Source organism: Branchiostoma belcheri, unplaced genomic scaffold, assembly GCF_001625305.1.
Source record: "Branchiostoma belcheri isolate BF01 breed outbred unplaced genomic scaffold, Haploidv18h27 scaffold266, whole genome shotgun sequence".
Taxonomy (NCBI): Eukaryota; Metazoa; Chordata; class Leptocardii; order Amphioxiformes; family Branchiostomatidae; genus Branchiostoma; species Branchiostoma belcheri.
This window is the reverse complement of record NW_017803872.1, coordinates 134,166-151,131: the sequence shown is the minus strand read 5'-3', so window position 1 is coordinate 151,131 and position 16,966 is coordinate 134,166. Positions and strand designations below refer to the sequence as shown.

Below are 16,966 nucleotides of genomic sequence, written 5' to 3'. Positions count from 1 at the left end.
GTGTGTAGTGTGTGTGTGTGTGTGTGTGTGTGTGTGTGTGTGTGTGTGTGTAGTACGAAATAGTATGTGTGTGTGTAGTGTGTGTGTGTGGGGGGGGGTCTGTATGTGTGTGTGTGCAGTGTGGAGTTTCTATGTGTGTCTGTACTGTGTGTGTCTGTAAGTGGACCTGGAAGGGCTGAAAAGAAACTGCAAGGGGGTGAAGTCTGCCATCTCTGATTCTCACCTTAAAATATCTAAAGAATGATGAATGGTGTGATAGCGCCGATAACATGTTGGGCACTTTTGGATAATTAATAACTGTAATATTATCAGGAAATGTACGCCAAATGTTTAAGCTGCCTGAGCATTCAATGTGAAAGAAAATCTTTTTGCAAGCTGTGGACATAATCTCCTGTGAATTTGCCCCCCTACAACAAAAGGTGTGTTTGCATGGAAATTGCTTTCATGCTGCTTACTTAGTTACTAGTAGTTCTGTTGAATGTGATTACCGTATTAAATCATAGACCGGTGAGCAAATATGGCAACACCCAATGCCCAATCTTAATAATAGCCAGTAGGTATGGGCTTTCTCTGTATGAGGCAATGACATGATCTCCTTAATAATGATTTGAATTATAAATTATTAAAACATGATAAGGTTAACTTACTATTGTATTAGCAAATTGGCAAGGTTGCTTGTGTATAATATCTTATTCTATTATTATATAGAGAAAAGTAATAAAAGTAAGACTAGACAGGTGAAGAAATTGTTAACTGAACAATGATTATGGTTAATATAAACATGCTAGGAAACACAATAATATAAGCTTCGAAAATATGAGTCTTCTTGACGCCCCCCTCCCCCACACTGCAAGGTTAAAAACCTGCATATCTTGTAACAGTTTCCACTCACCTGGTTATCTGTTAACTTGCTGATATTTCCTGATCTTCAATGTTGACCAAATTTTCCCGCTAACACATCTTGTCCATAGCGCTGCCATCGGACTTAAAAACCATGTTATGTTGAACTTCTTCGAACAAGCCAGACCTTGCGAGATACATGTAGGTTTCGTAGTTGTAACGTGAAATTTGTAGCTAGTCCAGCAGAGATTTGACTGAATCAGCCACGTCAGAGAGGTCAGAATCCACGTCAGTGGGTGTAGCCCGGGTTTAGTGAACCAGAGAGATCAGTGGACTGTTACTAATCAGGATAATAACCTACTGTACAACTACTGTGTGTTTTAGGTAGCCTTTACTCGTTTCACTCGACTTTACTTCCGGTATCTCGCAAAGGGCTATGGGAAATGGGAAGCACTGTACTGTAAATCCGGATTTTTTTTGCTGCATTCTTATCTTCGTGCTTTTTGTGGTCTTTTATCTAACGAGAATTTATCATTACTGTAAACAAATAATTCGCCGACTTTCTTTTTTTTTTATGCACCTGTCGCCACCCTGAACATAAAGTGAACTGCAGTATCTAGGAATCAAGGAGTTTAAAATGTAACGTTAGATTTTACAAGCTAAACAAGCTATGTGAAGTACGGTACCTCTTTAATTTTGGGTACCACCCATAAATAGCTAGAACCAGTCTACTATACAAAACTAGCAACCGTTTTCTGTCGGTGACATCGCATTTTGCCTCAGATATCAATATGCTATGAGTTTATTCCACTTACTACATTAAAAGAATGACCAGTAAATTCACTTTGAAAATGCACTTTTGTTGCCGCCCTGTCACATAACTCAGTAGATAACCTTGATACCTTGTAAAATAGATTGATCAGCCCCAAAAAAATTAAAATACAAAAGTCAGGGACTTCGATGCATTTATTCAGAATTCAGAAAATTTCTTTACTAGATCTAGTACCAGCAGTACTGGACGTAATTTTTAGGCGCATGTTGTCTTAGTATCATATCACCAACAACCTCAGCAAACATGTAGTCTGCGAAGGTCAGATTGGCAGTCGCACCTAGCGGATAACTTTATAATTACACCCAACTTGAACTGAGTAAGAATATACACGTTAGGCCACACCAAGTAAATTTTATGGATGACGTCCTTTGGAGACCCTAAATCTAATGCGAGAGGGCGAAAAAAAAAAGACGGGCCCTAAAAAACAAGATGCCTAGATAAGAAATATACTAAGAGACGACAAATGTTAGGACACAAATTGAATGAGGTGACACAGTGTAACAAGCAAGAAGTCAGGTGGAACAGCAGTTGTCGTCCTGTGAGTTTGGGGAGATAGATGGAGCGGTCAGCAAGTTTCTTCAAATGTGGCAGCATGTACCAAACTGAATTCCTGAAGTCATGATTTCGTTGCTTGATGCTTTGGTCCGTACAAACCTATTTACGGCACTGTCGTGACTCTTTGGTCATAGTTACAGGAAGCGGAATTTCTTGTTTTTTTTCTAGGAACAGGCCAAAATCAATGCGCGCGCGGACGTCATCCATAAAATTTACTTGGTGTGGCCTTATCGTAAAACGTGCGTAGTACTTTCTATGAAATAAATTAGAATAACTTAAAAATATATAGGTTTATTTAAAAACAGCAACCATACTGTACTGATACTCTAGATACAATATATACAATTTATGTACAGTGTGCCGCTGTGTATATATTATGTATATGTAGATATCTAGTAACGTTACATGTGTTTCAGCAATGATCTTACACGTCTTTGTTGAGATATTACTCCGAAGTTCAAAATGCAATACAAAATCTGTGGCAACAAGCGCTTTGAATACGATACAATTAAGCTGGTCTGTTACACCGAAGGTTATACCGGCTATACAGATACAGATACAGATACAGACAGTCAGTAAACTGGGCAATTGATGGCATAGAATTACTGAGCTATATATTTTTCTATCATTACTGAGTTTCTATTCTATACGTAACTTCTCTGAGTAGAAACTGTGCGGCTCTTGGAGGATGGCGTCGCCGGCGTCTCTGCGCCGTGAGAGACGGTCCTGAGTCCGTGTCGGGCTCTGCTGTTGTTGTCACGGTGTCTACGGTGATGTTGAACCGCCTGGGCCGGCCTCGTCTCCCCAGGGCCAGGTACCAGCGCTGTACGGTTGAGTCTGAGTCCGACAGGGCGTTTGTGGAGTAGGTGTTGTAGCCGTTTTCCTCCAGAGTCTCTTGAAACACACACTCTGGTCCTGAAACTTCCTGTAGAAAACGTATAAAGAGTTCAACATGGTTTTATAGTGGCAATGTGGGAGGCTTCGGGAGGCGGCAAACTCTACTTTATAGCTGACCAACTCCCCTGGTATGTTTTCTCTCTATTTGGCCAATTTCTACTCTTTCCAGCCGCCTTTCGAAGCCTGGTTGGGGACTAGCAAGGTCGGTCTTACGGTTAGGGTTGTTGTGTCTCACAAGTCAGAATTCGAAGGTTCTGAATTGAGGGTTTGAATCCCTGTCCTTGGGAATTCGAAACCTCACTTGCCTTAGGTGTAAATCAGTACCTAGCTTGTTTCTTGTCTTCATGTCTTCAAGGTTTATGATGTCAAAATTTTTAAAAAAAATGTAGAAATCTTGTTTTTGGGGCCCGCCTTGTTTCTTTCGCCCTATCGCATTAGATTTGGAGTCTGCGGAGGATGTCATCCGTAAAATAAATGGTTTTTATTGTCCAAACAGTACCCGTGCGTCGCAGCCTTTATACGGCTGAATTGATGCAGGGTATAACATAATAAACAATACAAATCACAACAATCAAATAATACACGACACACATATTTGCTCCACACACTTTTGTGGAACTGTCGCAATGGTCTGTGCCATTCGGCGCCACCAGGTGACCCTAAAACTTACTTGCTGTGGCTTTATAGATTTTTTTATTGACACAACAAAAAAGTACAGGGACTTTCGTATGGTCTTCTACAACTAAAGATCTAACAAAGCTAAATACATGTGTGGATAACGTCATCTTATATAAACTTACGGAGCTGTAGAGAAGTCCGGTGTTGTTGTTGATACACAGGTGCAACCTCGTGTTCAGTCCCATGATCCTCACCTCCCCGCTGTACGGACGGTGGAAGGGCGAGAGGGAGGCGTCCACTACCGGGAACAGCTCCATGATAGCTGGCATGGTAAAACGGGACATTTTACTCACTTTGAAAAAGGCAAAAAACACAGCACATGTTCGTCGACTTTACCCGCCCATCTTAAAGTGGCATTATGTAACATTTTCGCACGAAAAAATGAAATAATTGATTAAAAAAAACATTCGTATGGTTGTAATTTACTTCCACATTCAACATAATTCTGCAATGATCTCATATATTTCTGATGACATTAATGATTGGCGCACTCATTTTGTGGAGACACCACAAACTACCAGAATGTAAACAAACATGGCTGACAGCTGTGTTTCCAGCTTTTAAACACACTTGAAAGACGCCAGATTTCTTTGGCACCTCCACTTCCTGAATGGAACTTAATTTCATGCAATACAGTAGGGTTTATTCAACTTACTTTGTAAAGAAATGACCAAAAAATTTCCTCTTTGTTTCGGCCCCACAAAAAGCCCCTTTAAATCAGTCGCGAAGTTTTCGAGATCAGAGCTCTGCGCGTGCTTGCTGTTAACTACAGAAACTGACAAGAAAAGTGAAGAAAAAGAAGAAGAAAACATCATAAATATGCTGATGACACGTTAACATGAGACAAGGATATTCACTTACAATCAGGATGGTTGTCCTCCCTCGTCCCTCCTACAGTCCCGTTGGCGTCTATCCGCAGGTGGAACCCGTTACCGCGACAGTACAGCTGCCGTATGCGGACCACGCCGCTGTCTGCTGCCGATACCCCTCTCGTAAACCGTTCCGAGTCTCTACCGTAAGACGTAAGAACCGGCACTGCCACGCTCATCTCAAGAAACAAGACGTACGCCAGCGAAAGGACTTTAAGATTAAGAACTTCTTTCATGACGGTAAGGATATGGGCGATATTCTTGTAGCTTCAAAAAAGGTTTGTGAGAGAGAAAACATTTTTCACGAAGTTATATAGCTACATGTCGGGCCACTCCTGTGTTTATACCAAGAAAGACAAAACTTCTCCGAAGAAAGGGCAAGAAAGTTCTTATTGTTTACGGCAGGAAAAGCTGGAAAGTACGTCACAGCGCGAAGTTCATTCACCGGTACAAAGAATTCCGCTTTTGAAATTGTTATCGGAAACATCACAAAGACCCAACAAGGCGTTGCGTAAATTGCATAACTTAAGCTCGAGCCACAAACACTGACTTGAATACCGCGCATAGTTTCCTTAATTGTTATAACTTCCAAAAACACCAATCAGTTAATGATGCTGCATTGGTTAATGATGATTTATATGTATTACATAAGATATATAGATCATTGTACGTTAAACCCAAACTAAATAAAACCAGCAGGTATATATTTCTTCGTTACAACGCTACGGGGTATAGTTGGTAGCCTCCGCAGCAGGCTTACTGGTAGAACTGGGCGTTTGGTGGTCTTCGGCTGTTTTCTGATTAGCCCAGTTCTAAAAACGGGGGTAATTTAACCAGACCGGCTATGATGTCTGTATTCAATCAGAAAATAGCACATAAAAAGCTCCCAAAACCCTGAAGACCCCCCCAAACCCCCAGTTTTTTTGGCATGCTATGGAGGCTACTAGTTGTGTAGTTGTTAATTAAGCCCCTTAAGTTGTTGTCAAAAACAGCGAACAGAGTACGTCAGAAGCTGCCAGGATCCATGGTCGGAAAGACGTCGCGCTTGGTGTGTCAACAAACTTTTTCTTTGTATTTTTCACCGCTGTGGAAACAGTCTTATGCATACTTACACCTTAGGTGGCCGCCCTGCATGTATACTATATATTTTGGCACGAGAGATGTTATATTTTTAGCTTCCGACAATAGACAGGAACAAGGACAGAGGGTAACAGTAGTACAGGTAGGTAGAATAGAAATTGGCCAAAAAGAGAGATAACATGCCGGGGGAGTTGGTCCGCTAGAGAGTATGTACAGTTCGGGTGCGGCAAACCGTACTCTCTAGCGGACCAACTCCCCTGGTGTGTTATTTCTTTTTGGCCAATTTCTACTCTTTCCACCCGCCTACAAAGCCTGTTAGAGGCTACGGGTAGGGCCAAGGATAGCTCCTTTGTAGAACTACTGTCTTGGAACGGTTAAACTTTATATCGATGCGCGTATGATACAGTTCTAAACTAAACCCTATATGGTCTGTGAGAACACGTTTTCATAATCTCCAAGCAGATCTTTTAGTTGGTGGCTGCAAAGACAGTACTAGTATCAAATTTGCCAGGCAATACGTCTGATAAGTTTCCCTAGTTTTTTTTTAGATTCAGATAGAACAGACAAATTTTTATTCATTATGGAAGTAGACAGGACGTATATTATAAGCTCCATATAAATGTTCTTGGAGCTCTCTCCGCGCTCCGACCAATTTCAGGTCGCAGGGAGACCGCAGTGAGAGCGTCCTAGTGAAATGGGGGCCTTGCACGGTTGCACCCTTGATTTAACAATCTAAATATGATGCAGGATGTACGAGAATGACTTTGAAAGAGAGAAAACGTAAAAAAATTCGTTTTCTATTTCCGTAACTCGTTGAGTGCGCTATGAATTCGTTGATCGTCCAAAAACGTTGCTGACATTTGAGTTTGTGGTCGCATAGAGAGCGCAGAGAGGTCGCCGTAGAGATTCCACCTGAGCACTTTCTTAGTGGAGTTCGGCGCTCTCTCCGCGCTCTGGGCAATTTCAGGTCGCAGAGAGAGCACAGAGAGGAAATTTGCCGCGGCGCCGCTCGTCGATTTTTGAGTGGCACATCTCGGGTTGCAGAAAATGTTTATACGCGTACACGGTCAAACAATTCTAATCTGTCCTACAACACGCGCCGCGCGTCAATCGTCGTGAGACAAACGATTTTTCTGTCCCGTGTAAACTGACCCAAGGTCAAGGACAAACGTAAAGGCGTAAAGACACACACATATACATGAATCATTAAGATTTACATAGCTACCACCGGAAAGTAAACTATAAACTTCAGGAACCAAACGCTCTGATCTTACTGTACACACGACAACAACATTCACGGGTGGGGTATCCGACTGTACATAAACAAATAACTAAAGTTATTATTTTCTTTTGTGTATAAAATAGATGTTAGCAATTTGACACTAACAAACGGCATCCTAGACGAGGGTATTTTCAACACAGTGACGCGGTTTCCTACCGCCGGGAGTTAAAAATATCACGTGAATATACAAAACAGTCGGGCATTCAGGTTTCACATAGTGGGTGGCAGAGGTGTTCCTTCCGGAGCCTGCAAGAGGCTTGTGGGAGGAGGAAGATTGCTAGCCTCTACCAGGCTTCGGGAGGCTGCTGGAAAGAGTGGACTGAAATCGGCCCGGGTGCGGCAACTGCTCTCTCACCGCGGACTAACTCTCTTGACATGTTATCTCTCTATTTGGCCGATTTCCACTCTTTCCAGCCGCCTCCTGAAGCCTGATAGAGGCTAGAGGATTGCATCTGTGGCTGCGATCGTTGTTATCAGGAAATTAGCCTCTACCAGACTTCGGGGCGGCTTCGACAGATAACATGCCAGAGGAGTTGGTCCGCTAGAGCAAGGGCATTCTACAAGTTGGCTAGAAAATACAGTTTGGTCCATTTCTACTCTTTCCAGCCGCATCCCGAAGCCTGGTGGAGGTCGAAATGTTTAGCCGGAATACTTGTAGTGCGAGCGAGTACACACAGCAAGTACTGAAATTCCAGGCTATGTCGGAAGTTGGTCATTGAACTTCAGGAACATAAGGTCTCCTAAGTTCCCTTATGTTGGTTGTATTATATGGATCTGACTTTCGCCCGCGCATCAATTTTTGTCCGCCCCCCCCCCACCCCCAAAAAAAGAAGTTTTCAAACTTGTAAATCGTACAAAGCAGCTGCGAAGTGAACAAATATGTTGCAAAAAATATTGGAAAACGATACTAATGTAGTAGAATCTAAAAATCAATCCCAAAGGAAAAGAAGAAAAATGTGAAGAAATGAAAATGAAGAGTCTATTATTCACCATACCCATATGTGTTTAGTCATTTGTTCAACGTTTATGACCACATACTAGTAGATTTATTTGATAATAAAGGCAACTTTTTGGGGGCAAAACCTTTTTTTATTTGCACGCTCGCATCAGTTTTTGGGTTCCCAGAGGATGTCATCCATATAATCACATCAACATGGCCTCATGGGAGGAGGAAGTTTGCTTCCTTCTATGTTATCAGGAAATGTCGAAATGTTTAGTTGCAATACACACTGAAAATTCTAAAATTCCAGGCTATGTCGGAAGTAGGTCACTGAACTTCAGAAGCGCAATTCTAACCTAAAGTTGCCCATATCATATCTTACTTTAATAAAGCTATTTTGATTTGAATATATGGTTGACGTCCGCGCGTTCATAAATTTTGGTCCATTTCCCCCAAAAAATAAGTTTACGACCATGCTGTAAATCGTACAATTTGATGCAAAATGAGCAACATGCGGTAAATTGAAAAGATAGCAATGTTTCAAAAATTAAAGATATTTATGATGTCGTATAATGTCAAAATGAAAAGGAGAAAATGTACAGAAATCAAAACGAAGAGTTTAGTATTATTCTCTATAATGTGTGTTTAGTCATTTGTTCAACCTTCATGACCATGTAGATTTCATAATAAAACTTTTTTTTTTATTTCGCACGCTCGCATCAGTTTTGGGGTTCCCAGAGGATGTCATCCAAAATAAAACATGGCCTGATGGGAGGAGGAAGTCTGGTTCGATCGTTAGGAAATGTCGTTTAGACCCAATACTGCAAGTATTTGACACTAACAATTGGTATCCTAGACGAGTATATTTTCAATACACTGACGCTGAAATTCCAGGCTATGCTGGGAGTAGGTCATTGAACTTCGGAAGGACTTCAAGCCTAAAATTCCTGTATGTATATGATCTTAACTTAATAATTTTATTATACTATATATCTTGTAGGTCTATAATTAAACAATTAATTAAACTTTATGATGTGAGTAATATATTATTTACTTTCATGCGGAAATGACTAAATCATTCAAATAACTTAGAATGACTTAGATAACTTTGTATGACATCAAACAAAGACAGAATAAAATCAAAACATTGTCTATCCGCCCTTATCTTTAAATTCCCTTGATAATACGGTAAATTTTTAGATACTGTAAAAATTTCATCTAAAGATACAATTGGTTGTCACAATTAGTTAGGAATAGTCCAATCGCCAGTGTTGTATTTTGGTGTCGTAGGCACTTAATTAAACTTTGAATTTAATTAGTTATATGTTTTAGCTAGCGGACGTTTCAGTGGCTGCAAGTCAGTATCAAATTGACCAGGAAGTATCCATTGGCCAAACAGTTACGCAGCCCTATAATACTAAACCGTAACGATTTTGCCGCCAGACATCTGCTTGGTTGATACCATCTGAATGCGGTCGCGAGGTCAACAGCTGATTGTGCGGAAGTGGAAATGGGACTCTCTCAAGTTTAATCCACGAAGGGGGGATTTAAAGGAGCATTATAACTTTTAAAAGTAAACTTGTCAATCTCACAGGTCAAATTTCTCTATGATGTAAACTAAATTGTGAAGAATATCTAGGATGCAATTTATATATGAATGCTTATTCAAGTGATAACCCTTTTCTTTATATAAAACAATAGGCATTTGGTCCCTCAGAGGACCCCCTATAATGAAGGCGAAATGGAGCATTCCATCTGATCATAATGACAACAATGGCGGCCTTGGGCAAGGTTCGGAGGAGCCCTGGAAGATTTCTTATCGAAATTATCGATTAATGTCAACAAACATTCGCCATTGAGACAGGTAAGACCCTTCATTCTCTCGAGGTTGTGATGTGTTACAAACTGGTGCGAGAACGGCCTCGAAAATACGCCGGGAGAGACTTTTATCGTCGGCGGGGTTTGAGGTCAGATTTTGCCGGCCGTGGTGCGTGGTCGCTCGCGGTGCAGTGTTAGTGTGTGCTACATTTTCGACCTATTTATGAAGCAACCCTCGGCAAATATGTACCTACGAACACCTTGTCCTGAAAATACATCAACGCATGTGTGCAAAAATACTGTGATATTAACTAAAGTGGAGATATTTCTGCCCGAAACCAACCGTATTATGTGGAGCTAGTTTCACAAATTTATGTGGTAACTGTATGTGTGTGGTCACATAAAAAGGTAGTTCAGTAGTTGTGTCAAAAAAAAAAGGAAAGAAAAAGGAGAGGGGGCCCAAAGTGGCACTAAAGAAATAATGCCATTTTGGTGTTTGAACTAAACAGGAACGTACTTTGTGCCTTGCCGGGGTCACGAAACTATGTTTGATTCCATAGTTCAGTGCTCAGTGTTTAAATGACATAGTTGAGTTAGCAAGCAAGCCGGTACAAGGTACCGCGTTTTGATTCCGAGGGGGCGTGGCATCCAAAATGTAATGTACACTGAACTGATTGAGAATAAACAAGAAATGGAATTGAAATGATTGCATCAAGAATGTTAAATATTTGTTTTTTTTTTAAATTTTGCATCACTCAGAATAGTGAAATGTAAAAATTACAAACTTTCATTATCAATGTGTACATATATATATATATAGTTGAGGCAAGGACATTGAGGTTTCTTTCCTCTCCCCCTTCACAATGTATTCACCCCAGCTTTTATGAGGGTCTGCATGCCCTTTTTCATAAGCCATAATCAGGCATTTCTAGTCTTCGTAATCCATAAGCAGCCACCCAAAATCATGGTGATTCATAATCAGTACATTAGCCGAAATACGGAGCTAAAAGAATTTAACATAATTTAACAGAATCAGTAGCACAAACTTTGCGTAATTCATGATCACTACCTCCCCCATGCAGGCCCTCTTTTATCTAAAATTGTACACAAATCAATGCAATGCAAACACATAGATTCACATGTCACATAAGTTGTCATAACATCATTTCCTTTTTTTTTTAAATAATTTTATTCAAGAAAAGAATTAAATACATGTATACAAATAGACAAAAAAAGTACATAATAACAATAACTAGCATTTGGGCCTATAATAATGGAATGCCTGGACCTTTCATTTTTTTTTGCCCTGTCGCTTCATATTTTTTTTGAAAACAATCCGAGAACAACAAATTAAATTGGCATGGCCTCATGTATACTTTTTTTCTGACAGCGGGAACTGCGATGACTCTCGCCACCACGTCAGCGGCGACGGCTGTCACCATGGCGATGCCGACGCCCAGCAGTACGCAGGACGGCGGCGAAGAGCGGCGCATCAACTCCTACCTTTTTGACGACCCCAGAAAAAAATCCCGCAACTACCTGGACACCCACAAGAACATCGAGAAGAAACGCAGAGACCGTATCAACTCTAGTCTCACGGCGCTCAAGTCCATAATTCCCGAGTGTAAGGCCTATGGTAAGAAAAAGCTAGACAAGGCGGAAATACTAGAAATGACGTTGTCCTACTTGGACAAAATACACAGTAGCGGTTTCACCTTAAAGAAAGAAGAGCAGCAAACGCCAGGAAACTGGGCGAAACAGCTCATGCAATGGGTACACCAGGAGAAAAAGAACTTTCACACCGTAGATGAGTTTGTGAACGCATTACTCACGCATTTGCAGACGTGCGTTGTCAGCGGGAGTTTCGCTCCGGTGGATCTCAAGGGTATGCTGCAGGGTACGTCTGGACAGGATACTCCACTGTCGCAGTCTGTCGTCACGTGCCAAGCTCAGCCGGCCGTTACCAGTAACGTTAATGTTAACACAGCCGGTGTGGCGAGCACCTCTAGCCAAAGTCAGGTCACCGCCATTTCTTCGCTGTCCCAGTCTCCAGCCTGCACGGTGACCAGTGCTACCTCAGGAAGCCAACAGAACGGACTGATGCGGGCGCGCCCCCCTCCCCCACCCAACATCACCCCCGCCATTTTCCTCCAGGCGACCAGTTTCCAGGCTCGTCTGCGGGCGCAAGCCGCGTCGCACGTCTCTTCAGCGCCGACCATGCAGCAACAAGTGTTCCCCTCAGCCGCGATAATTCTACAGCCTCAACATCAACAACAACAACAACAGGCTATGACCCCCCAACAGGTCATCAACGTGGCGCAGCCCATCGACCTCACCCAGCAGTGCTCCAAGCAGAGGGACGTCCTCGACCTTCGGATGACCTCCCAAGGTCGCGAGCAGCTCGTGGCGTCCAATCAGTGCATCCAAAGACTTCAGCAGCTCATCGACCAGCACAGCATGCAGGAACAGAGCCTCATGCAGGTGCAGCCTCCCAACGTGCAGATGCCAAATGCCGTGCCATATGTAGAGTCTACAACAAGCCAGCCTCCGGCTTACACACAGAACATGGGAGGAAACTTACAATCGAATGATCTTTCCTTCATAAACAGTTCCTCACAAGCCTACATTCTTGCCGAGCTCCCAGCCGGAGTGCTGTTGCAAGATAGAATGCTTGGCTCGGTAGGGGAGATGCTGTCTGATGGAACGGCCATGGATACTGTCCCAACTGTCCCATCCAATGGTAAGGAAGAAACATTTGTCCGCTGACAAGATGGTATTGGGTAATCTTTTAGTAGGTATATATTTGTTGGTAAGGCCATATTGATTTGATTATGTGGATGACATCCGTGCGCGCATCAATTTTTGTTCAGTCCAAAAAACTTTTTCATCCATACTGTAAATCATACTAAACAGCAGCCGAATAGGCAAGTGTATGCTGCAAAAAAAAAATATTGGAAAACAAAAACAAAAGCAATTCCAAAGGAAAAGAAGAAAATGTGAAGACAAGAAAATGAAGTCGGACTAAGAGTCTAATATTTGTTGAACCTTGATGACCATGTAGATTCCATAATGATGACAACTTGTTTTTGTCAAACTTTTTTTATTCGCACGCTCGCATCAGTTTTGGGGTTCCCAGAGGATGTCATCCATATAATTAAATCAACATGGTGTATAAAGGATACATGTAGGTCAAAATTTATATTGTTTTTCTTAGCCAAGTATATACATGTAGTTCAAAACAGTGCAACCTCAGTTAAAGATTAGAACAATTTGTTTAGCACATTCAAGATGTATGAAAGAAGAAGTAGATTTCTGTTTATAGTGCTAAATCAAATGTGTTGTTGTTTTTGTTTTCCATAACAGATAGTGACGCTAGCTACCACAACCCAGAACAGCTCCAAGTGCCAGGTATAGGGGAGTCACCAGTCACAGAGTTCGTAGACCCCAGCACTCTCCAAGTGTCTGCTGTAGTAGACGACTCAGCTCTTATGGGTAACTTTGTTTTTATTTTTTCTTGATGACCCCTTTCTCATGGCTTTAAATGGTGCAGACCAGATTGTCAATCACAATTAACACTTCAACCAATGGGAGAACAACAATTAGCAGTTCGACCAATGAGAAAGTGCTTGCGTGTCAATCAAATACAAGGTACCCCTGCATCTGTACCTCAGGATGGCAAACAAAATATATTTTAGATGAGGAAATCTGTCTGATATAGACATGATGAACTGCTATTTCGTAGCACATTTTCATCATTATTTCATACTTGAAGCATTGGAAATAGCCTCAAAACAACCTACATGAGGAGTCCCTTAATATTTTGGGTGCCACCCATAAATACTAGCTAGAAACAGCCTACTATACAAAACAAACAACATCAGTGATATCACATTTTTTGCCTCGCAGATATCATTATACTACCAGATTAGATTTGCTCAACTTACTACTAAGAAATTGACTTTGAATATCCAGTTTTGCCACCCTGAAATTGCACTAGGTCCTTTTGGGCACATGCTTCTTGTGCTAACTTACTGTAAATCATGTTTTTTGCAGGACTTTAATAATCACGATTGTCATGGTCACTTACGTATCTGAACAAATAATTTGCTGACTTTCTTTTTGCTGCACCTGCCACCACTGTGAACATATCGGTCTGCAAACATTTTTCTCAGACTGCAAACTTTTGCCACTACAAACATAAAGTGAATAACAGTAGATGATTGTGTAATGTGTTGTGTTCCAGGGACCCCCGACCTCCCCTCCTGGAGTAACAGCCCAATCAGTGCCTTGGAACAGGCTCCAACATGACCAAAGGTTCAAGTACTGGGTTCCAAAGTCTCCATGGCTAATACTGCACAATCATCGCTACTGTAAAGATAGAAAGTTTAGTGCAATTTTCTTCTACAGGTTCAGTCTCTGGTATTGTAGATGAAGTTTTTTTTGTTGGTTTGATTATATGGAAGACATCCATGCGTGCATGAATTTTCATCTGTTTCCAAAAGAAAAAGTTTTCCACCATACTATAAATTGTACAAAGCAGCTGCAAAATGAGCAAAAATATGCCGTACATTGCCAAAAAACATTGGAAACGATAGTAAGGTCGAGGAATGCCAAAATCAGTCAAATGAAGAAAATGTGAAGAGATGAAAATGAGGAGTCTATTATCTGCCATACCTTACTCTTGTGTGTTTAGTCATTTGTTCAACCTTCATGACTTTATAGATTTCATAATGAAGGAAATCTTTTTATTTGCCAAACCTTTTTTGGGCATACAAAACAACATTTGTATCAAAGTTTACAGCGGTCCAGCTTACGGCTTCTGAAATACACTGTGTCCTGCCATGGCCAGCATGTGAGTGATACTTTACATGTGGCCTGGCTCACGGCTTGCCTTCTGAAATAAACAGCCAGTGTTGAGGGTAATCTGGATTAGGAATAGAAAGTATTTCGAACCCTGTGCATTGATTGGTTGAAGCTATAATATAGTTGTATAATGATACCTGACTGTGATAGACCTTGTTAAAGATTGTGTCATTAATTTATTGCAAATATGCTTGGGCCTAGGACAAGAAATACATGTATTGTGTTTCTGGTTACCCGACCAACCCTAGCAAAACCCCCAACACTAGCCTTTCTTTTTGGTCAGCCGCCTATTTATAATGAGGTTTCATATGAGTTTTTTTATGACTCGTGCCAACATATAGAAGTACAAATGTATATCCAGTACTGGAAATTCTCCTGTACCTCTCTGCATCCAGATTGGCATCACAAAAATGTCAAATAGATCCCAAATGTCCATCACAATTAGAAGTTCAACCAATGAGAGAAAGGCAATTAGCAGTTCGACCAATGAGAGAGCGGCTTCATGTCCATCATATACTTGCATTTTTGGAGGTGGGCAGGGCTTCAGGATTGGTCTATTAAGTAATTGCATCATATCAAGTTGTACCGGTACTAACCATAGAGCCTGTATATTAATATTTTGACTGAAAACAACTCTTCTGTGAGATTAAATATACATGTGCAGGCTTGTAGCAGTTGTACATGTGAGAGAGCCGTTAGCAGCCTTATTCGTGGTATCTACCTCAATTCTTTTCAAAATTAAGCAAGCCAAGTTGACTTTCCCTCTAAAATGTTGAAGAGGTGATGACTGAATTAGCTAAACAATAATGTCTCACTTAAACTTATCCGACGTATCGCCAAGTAACAATGCAAGTAACAATGTGAAGTAAAACTAAAATGTCATACTCATTTAGTAATGATAAAACAGAGAGAATGTCATATTTTTTATTGATGTCAGCAGCCCTTATGTACATGTATGGTGTCATATTACAGGACAAATAATGTATGCCAAAAGAATTTTGTTATAGTAAGATGTTTCGATTCTTGCCAAATGATCAGCTGTTGCTGGGACTTATCATGTCCTAACACTTGACGTAAATGATTGTTTCTTTCGAATTCAGGAAGATATTTACTGCTATAAGGCCACACTGATTTAATTTTATGGATGACATCTGCGCGAACTTGATTTTTGGCAGTCTTCTAAAAAAAATCACCTCTGAGGCTCTGGCCTGGTTGCCATCCTCCGTAGTCCATGGTAGCTAGCAACAATAGGGAGCCGGCGGTAGCTACGGAGGATGGCACTCAGGCTACCAAAGCTCCACGGAACTCAAGTACAGTGCCGAATCATAAATGCCACAAAAGGCCAGCATGTGCCGGCTTGTTGTAAAAGATGCAAATTCACAATACCAGCTTTGTATTCCTGTGGTTTAGCAGCATTTTTTTACTGGAATTTTTTTATTTTGCCCGCACGCACTAGTTTGCGGGTCTTCAGAGGATGTCATCCATAAAATTAAGTCAATGTGGCCTAACAAGTAATAGCAGTACAGCATAGATTAGAATGGGAAGTATACATAGAAATGATGTGGCCCTCTTCCCTTATATCCAAAATCCCACATCCTCACAGAACAAAAAGAGTCACGTCAAAGAACAAAGCCAAAAAAGTGAGATTTAAATTGTAAATACAGAGTAACAATGTCGTGCCATTGCTAGCTTGAGAACTGTCATGGATCATTGTAAAAAAAAATATGTATTGACATTTTGTATGAGAGAATTATGTGTTATGGTAACTATAATATGTATGATTTATGCAGTTACTTTTAATGCTGTCTATATGGTGCTTGTATAGGAGGTCATGTTATGTAATCGCAAGGAGCTTCAAACAATTGAGATAATTATGTACATTCTACAATGTGATAGCAAGGGAACATTGCTGTTTTAAATTATTTATACAAAGCATTCTTTTGTACATTGTGTAAGAATTGTAAGGAATGCAGAAACGTTGTTTCAAAATTACATTCATTTTGCTATTTTATTACTTAATTGTTATAAAACATGCATCCCTCCTATTATTATCCAGGTATTATATATGTGCCTGTTTATTATTTCTGGCATTTTTGTATGATTGTAATTTTGGATGGTCAATATTCTGTAATAACCTTTAGTGCAATTTTAGTTAGTTTGGTGCTCAGTAAGACCAAGCTTTAGATTAGGCCACACTGATTTAATTTCATGGATGACATTGATTTTGCCCCCCCCCCAAAAAAATTATCTCCTCCGAGGCTCTGGCCTGGGTACCATCCTTCGAGTCTATGGTAGCTAGCGACTATAGGCAG

The 16,966-nt window shown here is 40.8% G+C and overlaps 2 protein-coding genes across 2 annotated transcripts in view; one reads left to right on the top strand and one right to left on the bottom strand.

Moving 5' to 3' along the window:
- Positions 1–4,907, bottom strand: part of LOC109472085 (alpha-N-acetylgalactosaminide alpha-2,6-sialyltransferase 1-like) — a 16,944-nt gene extending 12,037 nt beyond the window's left edge. The window contains exons 1-3 of the mRNA XM_019771658.1: positions 4,664–4,907; positions 3,925–4,064; positions 2,926–3,152 (exon numbers count right to left, since the gene is read on the bottom strand). Coding sequence (XP_019627217.1) covers positions 2,926–3,152; positions 3,925–4,064; positions 4,664–4,907 — 611 coding nt within the window. The remainder of the gene's footprint in view (positions 1–2,925; positions 3,153–3,924; positions 4,065–4,663) is intronic.
- A 4,826-nt stretch (positions 4,908–9,733) lies between these two features.
- On the top strand, positions 9,734–15,622 carry LOC109472081 (hairy/enhancer-of-split related with YRPW motif protein-like). The gene is made up of 4 exons (XM_019771655.1): positions 9,734–9,837; positions 11,182–12,531; positions 13,155–13,283; positions 14,035–15,622. The coding sequence occupies exons 2-4, from the start codon at positions 11,193–11,195 to the stop codon at positions 14,097–14,099; spliced, it is 1,533 nt and encodes a 510-aa protein (XP_019627214.1). The 5' UTR covers positions 9,734–9,837; positions 11,182–11,192; the 3' UTR covers positions 14,100–15,622.
- Positions 15,623–16,966: the final 1,344 nt, after the last annotated feature.

Coding starts and splice junctions, on each gene's coding strand:
- LOC109472081 (XM_019771655.1), top strand. CDS start 11,193: ATGACTCTCGCCACCACGTCAGCGGCGACGGCTGTCACCATGGCGATG. Junction 12,532..13,154: donor CCCAACTGTCCCATCCAATG/GTAAGGAAGAAA, acceptor TTTCCATAACAG/ATAGTGACGCTAGCTACCAC. Junction 13,284..14,034: donor AGACGACTCAGCTCTTATGG/GTAACTTTGTTT, acceptor GTTGTGTTCCAG/GGACCCCCGACCTCCCCTCC.